General features: G+C 31.1%; 1 protein-coding gene across 1 annotated transcript; it reads right to left on the minus strand.

The window, feature by feature from the left end:
- Positions 1–11,431: 11,431 nt before the first annotated feature.
- On the minus strand, positions 11,432–12,564 carry LOC140432332 (trypsin-like). Its single transcript, XM_072520163.1, has one exon. It carries the CDS (start codon positions 12,449–12,451, stop codon positions 11,609–11,611), a length of 843 nt encoding a protein of 280 aa, XP_072376264.1. The 5' UTR covers positions 12,452–12,564; the 3' UTR covers positions 11,432–11,608.
- Between the last annotated feature and the right edge of the window lie 736 nt (positions 12,565–13,300).

Here is a 13,300-nt window from a genome sequence, read left to right on the forward strand (position 1 = left end):
TAAATGCTGCTCTAATTCGTTCTATTCTCGCTTTAATTTCTGTGGCCTGTCCCCATTTTGCATTTTCGTTCGTGCCTAGGTACACATAAGATTCTACATGGTCAATTAGTATGTTACTTATCCGTATTTGTCGAGCAGGTTGTTGCTTTTTACTTATCAGCATCCACTTTGTCTTCTTGAAGTTGAGGTGCAGGCCGTATTCCTCACTAACTGAATAAAATCTTTCCATTACCTGTTGTAATTCGTCTATGTTACTGGCAAGGATCACCGTGTCGTTGGCATATCTTATATTGTTCGTTATCTCGCCGTTTATTTTTATGCCCTCATTTGCATTTTCCATACATTTGTTAAATATTTCCTCGGAATAAATATTAAATAGGAGTGGGGATAAGATACACCGCTGACGGACACCTCTTTTGATCTGCACCCTTCCAGTGAGTTCGTTGCCAATTTTTGCTCTTGCTGTTTGACCCCAGTATAGGTTTGCCACAATTCGAACGTCCTTGTCGTCAATACCTGTCTTTCGCACAATATCCATCAATTGTTCATGATTTACATTATCAAATGCTTTTCTAAAATCCACAAAGCACAAATACACGTCCTTATCAACGTCTCTACACCGCTGTATCAGCACATGGAGAGCGAAAACTGCTTCTCTAGTTCCAAGTGCATTCCAAAAAACCAAACTGCAATCTATCGATATTTGACTCACATTTATCATATATTCTTCTATGAATGATCTTAGTAAACGCTGTAGTGACATGATTGATCAATCTTATAAGCCGGTAGTCATCACAGATCTGGGCATTTGGTTTCTTCGGGATTGTAATAAATGTTGATTGTAGCCAGTTCTCCGGGATTTTACCGTTATTATATATGTTGTTAAAAAGTACAACTAGATTATCAAGGAACTGTTTGTCGGATTTAAATAGGATGTTTAATATTTCGCAGGGTACATTGTCCGGACCTGTTGACTTATTGTTTTTTAGTGCTGCAATGGCATCTTATATCTCCGATTTAAGGATTGAAGGACCTGTTTCTCCTTCTCCATGTAGGTGATCATCAGTCCTGTCAGATGCAAATAATTTTTCTATGTATGATTTCCATGTTTCTAATATCGTTGATGGCTCCGAGATAAGATTTCCATCGCTTCCATCGATTTCGTGATTACATAATATGTATTCTACTTTTGCATTTTTTTTAAATATTACAAATAGTCTTATTATTAGGATGAGATTAGAATAATTAATAAGTTTTATTATTGTCTAATTTAACATAAATTTTCTGATCTAACATCGGAATCTACAATTAATCCTACACATGTATCACTTCTCGAAATAATTGTAGCATCGTACTTCACCCGGATACCCAGCGGTAACGCAAATTGTCCTAAATCTAATTCAAACAGTTACAGTAGCCAAAAACAAGCTACACGTTAGATTTAGTCAAAATTTATCGTTCCAATTGTTATCACGCAAACACACAAAGTAAATCTTGTAGAAAGGGATTAAGTAAAGATATATGAAACCAAAGACTAATATCGTAATACAAAGAATAACTGAGAAAGAATAAGCAATTATATATCTGAGTTGATTTCTTTTGCCGTATATTTATAAACTTCTGTCGTATTAGAAATACGAAAATGCCTTAACCCTTTCGCCTGGACTTTTTAATTTTTGTGAACTTAAAACTTTTTTGGGTAATTTACACTCATATTTAGAATAAATAATGTTATTTTTATAGGATTTGTACCATTTGTCAAATTTATTGACCTATATTTTGGTTAACATCACCATGGGACATATAGGTTTGAAATATATCCCAGTAATTGCAAAATTCAATTAAAGAAGAAAACACAAAAACTTTTTTACTGTAGAAAAACGTATAAAATAACAGTATTTATCCTGTATAAAATATCTTGTATTTATCAGTAAGGAAATAATCCATACACAATGCAATGTTGCACTAACAGCAAGAAACCTTTGTTCTTTGTTTTTTTTTGTGACATCGCTGGCATCTTCGTGGAGTTCTCCCTTTTAATGGGCAAACGCTCTTCAACATTTTGTAGAAATATTGTAGTTTTTATGGTCTACCATATAATCTGCGTCTTTTACGGCAGCATTTTCTCTGTCCCAACTGATCAGCAACTTGGCTAATGGAAAAATAAAATTGCAGAAGAAAAATTTTTTATGGTATATTTTTTTATAAAGTATACTAAAATTCACCAACGACGTTAGAAGTAGTTTATGAAATACCTTTTTTCACAATTTATTAGATTTTATGTCTATTTAACATACAAACAAAAAGAAAATAAAAACGAGGACAAGAGAGAATTTAAAAAAGAGGACACCCATCTTGGAATACCCAATCGAAAAAAGAAAACAAATAAAAACCGATTATTGGAAGCAACGAATCGTCTACTGTAAACACCATTTCTAGACAAGGCTATGTACATGTGTCCCGTATAGGTGTTGATATAAAAGCCGATGATCTAAAATTCTTGGATGAGACGTTACTCGATATTACTTTTAACTACGTGGAATGGCATAGAACTGAAAAATACCCTACATATAAGGTATCTTTCTCTTTCTATAAAATTAACTTAAAAGTCTACAGGCCTAATATTTGGCGCAAAGAAGCTGCAGTTAGGAGATTTAACTTCAAAAGATTTTTCAAAACATAAAGAAGACGAAGGAAGGAACCTAAAAGGTGTTAATTGGCAGTGTATTTCAAATAAAGTCGATATGATCAATGCTTTTCTTGCGCATCAAAATTTATATGACGTCATATGTTTTTCGGAGCACTGGCAAACTGATGAAAATTTAAAATTAATGAGCATCTTTGACTTTTTATTAGCTAATTTCTTTTGTAGGGTAAAAAAAATAAGGTGAAGTTGCAATTTATGTAAAAGAAACTCTTGTGTATTCTTTTCTTAATCTAAATGAATATAATGTAGAGCAAAGTTCAGAGTTTTGTGCAATTTGTATACCTTCAATAAAAACCAATATTTTAACTGAATACAAATCGGGTAAGGGTGACTTTGACTTGTTTTTGGAGAGTTTTGAGAATGTCATGACGTCCTTGCTTAGTAAAGCAGACAAACTAATCATAATTGGTGATTTTAATATAGATTTTTAAAATTGAATCTGACCCTTCTTTCACGAATAACTAGCATAACTAATAATAAAACAATAAACGAATATACTAGAGTCACATATCCATATACAGGGTGATCCTAAAGTAATTGTACAAACAGAAACCATAGATTCTGCACTTTAAAATATTACGATTTAAGCCAACTTGCTTTAATAAAATGTTGATATTAAGAAAGATACAGGGTGTTAAAGTGGAAATTTATAAAATTTTATTTTTCGCTATAACTTTTACGTTTGTAACTATTTTTGGACAAAAATTTATAATTGGACGCTTTTAAGTAGGATAAATTATAATTTTATACATAAATTAATGTTACTGATAGATGGCGCCACATATGCCACAGGTGTGGCATAGATTTGCGCTTAACTTTTTTGCTCTTAAAGTTACCTCTATTTGTGTTAAAAAATATTAAACATACATTATTTTTACAAAGAAAAGGTATACTTGTTAGTAACCTCAAAATTTAACCGTTTTCGAGATAATCGCATTTTATAAGTCAGCTGCCTCATAATTCTTAGTTGTGATATTTGTGCGGTAAAGCACTCAATACCTGTAGATAAGCATAATTCATAGTTTATTCTTATTAAAACAACTCAAAGATGATAATGTAACATTACAAAATTTTTGTTATGGCTGCTAAATGTCTTATTGGAGAAAATATTCTTCATCTTCTTCTTTAGGTGCCGTGTCCGTATTCAGACGCTGGCCGTCATCATGTATACAATTTCCCTTTTCTATCGCTTCTTAAATTTCTATACCTACTGGCGTTGTATTACTTTTTCCCTATTGTAAAATGCTGAAAAAACAAAATATATGGTTTATGTAAGATGGTACACCACCACATTCTAGAGAGAAGGCGTTGAGAACATAGTTAAATATACCTTTTCTGAACGTTGGATTGGACGTGGCAGTCATATTCCTTGGCAATGTGGTGAGATATTGATATAATTATTTAATTTATAAAAAAACCCAAAATAATACTTATTATTCATTACGTAAATTGTTGTTTACCCATTTTTATTATGACAAATGGAAACTAAATCACAGGTATGAAATAACACACGTGTCTTGTTTCATAATACTTTTGCTACATGTCTTACCTTAAAGACTCAGCATTTTTACAAAAACATCATCGTTGGCCTAATAACCGATATTGTTATAAATATAGTAAACAAACAGGCAATTTAGTTCAGCATAATATTAGTTCGTTAGTTCATAATATTATCATCATTATCATAATAGTCCATTTGTTCGATATGTAATTATAGTTACTCGTAAGCTTATATGAGTGTATATAAGTAACCAATGAATGATACACATCACAGTTTAATACATTATTTAACCTTTGCGACATAATATACTATAAGATTTGGATATAGATTCGTCCATTATACATTATAGCCACCACGTAGCCCAGAATTTAATCAGCTTGATTTTGGTGTATGGGGCGTATTAAAACAACGTGTCTATAAGAATGCCATAAACATTTGCAACCAAATATGGGAAGAAATAAATACTGCAACAGTTTCTTTAGAACCAATGATGCTATTTAATATGAGATGATTTTTATGGAATATATTGACAAATGAATTAATGAAAATGGTAGACATATCGAACACTTACTTTAACAAAAAGTTTAGTAATTTAGTTTAACTATTTCTTAATTTGGTTTGTAAACAAAATGTTTTGATTACGACTTTAATTTAACATAAAATATAAAATGTTTGATGTAAAATCCTATTATTTTGTTTTTTGTCATATCCTATTATTAATTATCCTGCTGATATATTTATTTTATTTAATATTTCGTTAACTATTAACTTTAGTCATTGGTATTTTATACCAAAATTTAGATTAATTAATGTTTTTGTCTATTTTTCCTTCGTTGCCTGGGGTAATTGCCTTAACTCAGAAATATGCAGCTGATTTGTAAAATGCGATTATCTCGAAAACTATTGAGTTTCAAAGTTATTAACAGGTATACCTTTTTTTGTTGAAATAATGTATCTTTAATATTTTGTATCACAAATACAGTTCACTCAAAGAGCAAAAAAGTTAAGTGCAAATTTATGCCACATATGTGGCATATGTGGCGCCCTCTATCCGCTACATCAAAGTGTGCATCAAATTATAATTTCTCATATTTAAAAGTACCCAGTTGTAAATTTTTATGCATAAATGTTTACAAACATGAAAGTTATAGCCAAAAATAAAATTTTTAATTTGCACTTTAACACCCTGTATCTTTCTTAATATCAACATTTTATTAAAGCAATTTAGCTTAAATCGTAATATTTTAAAGTGTAGAATCTACGGTTTCTTTTTGTACAATTACTTAAGGACCACCCTGTATACATAGTTAAGTAGTTGCATTGAGAACATTATGACAATTTTTTCTGAAAATATCTAAAATCTTTTTCTTATTAAACATATCGTAAATGCCACTAAGGATCCCGATTTATTCAAAATATATAAACAACAAAAGTTCTAATATTATCGGCAATTACAAAATGCTAAAAAGTCAGCTTACTGTGATTATATCAATAATTCCAATAATAAACCTAGAGACTGCTGGAAAATAGTAAATTTCGAAAGAAATAATACAAGATCCTGTTCGGTACAACCTGATCTACTTCCAGACGAAATAATTTAATTTTTTACTACAATTACAGAGAATATAATTGATGTCTTCTTCAATTATAGAAATTTTTTCCTCTCCGAGCTTTAGTAATTCTAATTGTAGGGACGTTCACAAAATTATAAGCAATATTTTAAAAGAAACCTATCAAATAGTTTTAACACCATTTATTGATATTATTAATTTAATTCTATCAACTGGAGTATTTCCGGAAGTATTAAAAGACTTAAAAGTACTACCTATCTACAAAAAACGTGATTCCTCAAAAACTGACAATTACAGACCCATAAGCATTTTTTTTACTTTTTTGAAAGTGAAAAGGTTATTAAACAACAATTTTATTCATTCTTCTTCTTCTGGTTCCTATCCGTTTCGGATGTTGGAAATCATATTGGCAATCATGACCTTGCTCGCTGCGGCTCGAAACAGCTCCGTTGAGGTTTCCTTAAACCATGTTCCTAAATTCCGCAGCCATGATATTCTCCTTCTACCGGGTCCTCGCTTACCTTTGACTTTACCTTGCAATATAGACTGCAGCAGGGAGTAACGGTGCCGATTTCTCATAACGTGTCCCAGATATTGCAATTTTATGCGTTTGATCGTAAACACAATCTCTGGTTCCTTCTTCATTTTTTCTAGAACTTCCTTGTTCGTGATCCTTGCTGTCCATGATATTCTCAGCATTCTTCTATAAAGCCACATCTCAAATGCTTCAAGTTTTTTAATAGTGGTGTCTGTAAGCGTCCATGCCTCCGCCCCGTACAACAACACAGAGAAAACATAGCATCTCAAATGTCTCATTTTTGTATCCAGGGATATGTTGTGACTTTTGAAGATGGCGCTCATTTTGTTAAAGACCGTTCTTGCCAATTTCTCTTTGCGACTTGTCGAACGCTTTTGATTGCATCTCACACGACATTTTGCTTCACAAATTAAATAACTATGGAATTAGAGGTATTCCTCTTAAGCTTATAACTTCTTATCTATGTGGCAGACACCAGACGGTAGTGTCTAAAGGTCATCTCTCCGATTTTCTACCCGTAAAACGTGGAGTCCCACAAGGTTCGTTCTTAGGACCCCTTTTCTTTATTATTTATGTCAACGATTTGCCTAAATTTATATCTCCGTACAAATTCGTACAATTCGCAGACGATACGACATAGGTTACATCAGGAAAAAAAAATGATGATTTAAAAATATCTTATGAGGAAGTTTCTACTAAATCTAGCACATGGTTTGCTGCAAACAAAATAAAACAACTCTGACAAAGCAAGTAATTTACATAATAATCCAGAAACTCTGGATTAATCATATGGGGCAATCCAACAGATGCACTTTAAATTTTTAGAATGCAACAGAAAGGTATCAATAGCCCAATGACGACCCAATGTCACATACAATAGAAACAATGTCAGAAATAAAAGCTTTGAGATCATTTATTAAGAAAACTTTAAAAAAAGATATAGTAAGTACAATGTATCTTTAAAATATAGTATAATATTTGACTGGAAAGACAAAGAAGACAAAAAACAAACCAGCATTATACACGAATGAATAGTGAAGAACAGGTCAAAATAACAAGATATTTAACCCAATAGTTACTAAAACAAGAGCAAGAATCTTTAAAAGAGACCAAGATAGCTGACGGTTAACGTCAAAAATGCGACTACAGTCATACGATTTTTTAAGGAACAGGTTCAAGTCCTTAGACAAGAGGAAAAAAGACTAAACCCCCTGCAACTAAACAAATAAATGCATTTTATCTGCCTGTTTCAGCTTTAATCTGATTAGTTATTATCAAATATTTTCCAGTCAAATTTTTTACATGTATTTTCAAGACAAGTGTAGAACAATATTTTAACGAATTTTGGTTAAAAGATAATCAACTAGTTTATTCAAAAGCCCATCCAAAACTTATCGAATCGGGGATATAATTTCCTCGTATTTTACCAACTGTTTTTGCCCTACCCAAAAAGGACGCGAACCCTTTTAATTAGGTGATAAGGGAATCTGCCACTTCTCACTCTATAATTTTCGGTTAAGAATATATTACCACTTTGAAGGGTTTGTTTTTAATTAAATATGTGGATGAGCTACTAGTTTGTCCGTATACATATTTGAAATTTAATATGTTTGCTTAGTATTAATATAATCAACCAAATGTTGTTAGAATTTAAGGACGTATTTATAACTTGCAGAGGTCTATTTTAAAAGAGAAATGCTTGATGACAGTAGCAAGACTGTTACCAAGACTATTAGCAGTTTTTTCATAAAATCTGTTATAAATAAATTATTTACGAAGTTGATTGAAGAAGTATATATTTTGACTGCATGGCTCCACTCCCAAAGCTAACAATTAAACAAAAAAGCTGTATATTAATCATAAATGCTTATATTTTACAATAAAAATTATGCCATATATTACTAAAAAAATAAAAAACTGAAAAAAAATTGTTTAAACTAATTAGATGGTTTATTTAACAACGTGTTTATTTAATTAATGCATATTCGTAATTTACGCAAACAGTACATAATATTATAAATTAAAAAAAGAAACATCCAAATTCATAAACAAGAACCAGAGATATAGTTAATAACTTGGTCCCTCTCCATCGATTTCGCGACTATCAAAGTCGTCTGATTTTAAGGACCACATTTTTCAGATTTATGGACGATTCCGTTAAAAGTTAATTTTTAAATTTTTCACATTAAAACTATAAATTATGTTTTTTCGTTTATGTTTTTAAATGACGATAAATAAATATCTAAATTGTTAAAAACAAAGCTGCTGTCAATTAAAAAACAACTAACTTGTTCAACTTTTTCTTTTTTAAATTTGTAAAAAATTGCAATCTTCTTAAATATAAAAAAAATTTGGTGTAGGTAACAGTTAAAAAGTAACTCTAATTGTTCGTAAGCAAAAAGTCGACATGTTTTTGCAAAATGATTTGCAATACTGAAAATGGTTTTCTTTGAAATTTTAATCGATTTGATAACCAATACTGCATGTAATGCAGACGGTTTTAAGTTTATTTATAAAAAAAATATTAACAATTATTATAAAATAATTAAAAACCGAAATTTTAAATTAATCGATACATTTTTGCTTCCTTTAACCCTACGATTTCTATAGCATCAGAGAATGGATCTCGCGATCAAGAGCATGGGCGTCGATATGATGGGACAGATCCAACTCGAAAGTAGACCAATACACACATCTTAAAATTTGTTTTGTTCTTAGTTTGGTAAAATAGTGTAACTGCCATTGATGATACCGGTAACTCCACACCTAGTTTTACTTTAACCTATACATTGCTTTGATTGTTTATTGCAACCATTTGAAATTTGATTATTATTTGCACCTTTGAGTTAAAGTTCATTTATCTCACCAGGGCTATTGAAGGAACTATAGTTGATATTAACTTAATTATTATTAATTATATCATAACAGATCATTGTTTGTTGAATTAGCTACAATTTTATTACTCTAAAATTTGTTTCAAATGCCTCGTTTTTAACTAATTATGTCCAATATGCTGTGAGTAATGATGATGGTGAATGGTGATGATGATATTATATATATATATATATATATATATATATATATATATATATATATATATATGTATATTCATTATTGTTACTGTAATATGTCAATAAAAAATAAATTGTTTCTATATTATTTTTTTATTAGTATTTATACTCGTATGTTTATGATTTAAAGCAAAAAAAAATATTTTAAAAGTTGTCTGTCGGCTGAATTCCTGGTCTTTTTGCAGTTGTAACACATACCATCCTGTGACAAAAAGATGGTCTGTTGTATCGTGATTATTTATTATAAGGGAAGCAGGTATTTCAATACCATCAGGACATATACCTGTCTTTTGAAGCTGAGAATATGACTATACCCACTTGATGTAGCGGTAATTTTGAGAAATGTAATTGGGGATACCAAGTTAAGTCCGATATTTTGTAGATAGTATTATTCTAAAAAACTATTCGGTATGGTGAAGCACACATTTGAAAGAACAATACGTTCCGCAGGTGTGATTAATCTTCTAACATGTACCGTTACATTTTGAATTTTTATATGACCCTAGTTTATCATGCAGTCATTAATAACTTTTTTGTTCGCTTGGTACATACTTATACGGTTATTGGGTAATCTCGATAAATATTATATTCTTAGGTTAAATTATTTTGCCCAATAGAATTTAATAGTTTTGCAATTTAGTATTTTCCAAGACACTAAAGACCATCGTTTGCTGTTTAGATGGGAATATTGCATATTTGCTGCTGCTGATAAGTACGTTGAGGTATGATTAAAGTTCCTTTGAGGTACAGGTATTCAGGTAGGTGGGATGCTGCTGTTAGTATCCATCTTTAAATAATGTGGCCCTAGTCAGCGGTATAGCTGGCCGATAAAACTGGATTAAGAATGATAAACTGATAAACTACTTCAGTTGTCCCACAAATGCTCCTATAAGTCTTGAGTTAAAGGTGGCGAGGCTAGTAACTAAATACCAACATTTGTAAAGTATCTTGTTATCCTGGTTATGTGCGGTCAAGCATTATTCTGCATTAGCAGAAAATTTTTACCTACACAATGCATTAACATAACGAAATCTCTATGAGCTTCCAAAGAAATGCCATCCATACCACTAAACTACACTCTTCTTCTGTAAAAAAAACGTCTCTCCAATCTTCCGTATCCTAATCTACATGAGGACAACATAATTACAAGCGTTATTTTCGATAAACTGCGTCCAATAAAGAGCCTGTAACAGGTACATAAGATGGTAAACTTTGTTCGCTTAATCTTCGACGTACAGCGTCAGGTGAAACTGTGGTATCATGAACATTTACCAGTCTCCTAGTCAAAGCTGTAGCAGTAACTGGCCCCGTTCAAGTACTTTAAGTCTAATAAACCAATCATCGCTTGTTGACTTTCGTTTTCGCTGTACAGGTCTTTTAAAGTACGAAAGAGTTTCTCGAAATCTTTGTAAAGCAATGGATAGTGTTTTTCGCAGACTTTTGCAATACCAAGCATATCTTCGGTACATCGAATTAGAAGTTCATCATAAGAAGGTCAAGAGCAAGAGCAATCTTGAGTTACTTGATCTGGTCTCATTACAAATTTTTATTTTTTATTACATTTTTCTTTTCCAAAAAAAAACAGCTAACATACATAAAAAAAGAATATATCAAAATTAATTTAACAAGCAATATTTTAAGTCAATATTGGATTTATGCTTCGAAAGAATTGACATGTGCTTCGAAGAAATGGTCTTAAAAAACTTACCATCCAGGGAAAAGTAAAAGGCAAAAGAAATAGAGGTAGATCTCCCACACGATACACGGACCATATTGTTGCTACCATTGGCGCTCCATTGTCAGAATCTGCTAGATTGGCAGAAGATAAAAAAACGTGGAGGAACATTGGGAAATTTAGCTAATAGCTTTATGATATCACGATACCTGCATCAGGTCAACGACTAAGAAGAAGAAGAAGATTGGATTTATTGAGGGCACTCTAACAAAAACTGTATTTTAGCCGTAAAAATGACGAACATTTTAAATGTTAAAAATAATAAACAAATAAATAAAAGGCACCTCTACTTTTAAAAATATATTTATTTATACTAAGAGCCAATTCAACAAAACTAAAAGAAGAAAACCATGCAATCTCACGTCACGTCACGAATTTTGCGGGTCAGTGGATTTCTGATTGCAATAAAAGATATAACTAATTTTGGAGACAAAGCGTATTATGTAAAAATGTCTTCTTTACTACCCAATATAATCATGTATACTTTATTTTATCTCTTTAAGTATATGATGTATATTAGCATTTAAAAGCTGACTTAAAAATAGTACAAAAAAAATAACTACAATATTAATAAATTTATTTTTTGCACCGTTTCTAATTGCTTCTTTAATAAAGTGCAGAAAATGATAGACTCTGGTGTAAACTCCAGGGTATCTACCACAACCCCACCCCCACGATACAATACCATATTGAATGTCATCACTAAGAAGCGGACCTCCAGAATCTCCTTGACACGCATCACGATTTTTACTTAAAGAACATATATGGGTCGTTTTTATCAGATTTTGGGGATAATATAATCGACATTCATCAATAGTAATCAGAGATAAATACACACAACGCAGTACAGGGCTTCCATCATTAGAACCTTCAATTTCCGCCCCCCAACCCATAACCAATGCTTTCTGATAATATTTTTGTATATTTTCAGATAAAGACTTATTGGGCAACTGTACGAAGGATGGAAGACGCACTGGTTCTGCAAGTTCCATAACTGCTATATCATTTGCAAAATTAACTTCATTAAAATTTGGATGTATCCTATAGTTTATGATACTTACATCCATAAAAAAATCATCAAATTTGGGAACTAAATAATTACTGCCAATAACAGCCGTCTGTAAATATTTTTTGCTAACACAATGTGCAGCAGTTAGAACCCATTTGGGTGCTATTAAAGTTCCCGCACAATGATGTATGTTTCTTTTTCTAATTGAAACCATAAATGGATAGCTTCTTTTACATTCTTCTCCACCTATTATTCTTAACTTTGGTTTATCGCATGACACGATTAGTATTGACAGTAACAATAATACAAATGAAAGCATATTCGATAAATTAACGTGTGGTAGAGATTATTATAATAATTTTTCTCACAAATTATTATTTTATCACAATTTTCTAACTTTTAATTCATTGACAGCTAATTCTGACTCGTATGTGTTTTTATTTTAATATGTTTAATGTCAAGTTTTTTGACATTTTTTTCTTCTTTTTTTAAACTAGACTAGACTAAAGAGAGAGGACAGGTAACACTAATTTAATAAACCTTCGAAAAGTGAAGCCAGTTTCGATGTAACCGACATGTTTTGGTGCTCGTACGTTGCCCATTACTACCTTTCGCAAGGTTACCACGTCTACTGATTTTTCAGAAGATCTACTAATTTTAACTTCAAATTACTGATTTACTGAAACACTATATCGATCTACTAAAAAATATGCAATAATAAACTCATGTTCAAAAAGCGATCACTAGACTTCGGCAAATATGCATATTGCATATTTTGCATATTGTGCATATTTTATGCAAATATTTCATATTTTGGCATATTTGTATAAAAGTTTGCATAAAGTGCATAAAAATTCAGATTTTTATACTGTATTTGAAAATTTTTTAACATACCAATTTATTTTAATTCTTGTATAAAATTTTGTAGTCATTTTAATCAAGAAATGATCTAAGTACGTAATCTCTACAGGTACAAAACATTTACAATTTCAAAGAAGATCAATTTAAGTAGCCCTCAACATTCTTAGAAAGTATCGGTCACTGAGGCATTCAGTTATTGGATAATCGCTAAGGGTTCGCTCATTTGCATTTTATGATCTAATCCCCAAATCTATCTACAATTTATTGTATCTTAACAGCAGGTAAACGGCTAATAGTTTTGTTCCTA

This window comes from Diabrotica undecimpunctata, chromosome 1 (assembly GCF_040954645.1).
Source record: "Diabrotica undecimpunctata isolate CICGRU chromosome 1, icDiaUnde3, whole genome shotgun sequence".
Classification (NCBI taxonomy): domain Eukaryota; kingdom Metazoa; phylum Arthropoda; class Insecta; order Coleoptera; family Chrysomelidae; genus Diabrotica; species Diabrotica undecimpunctata.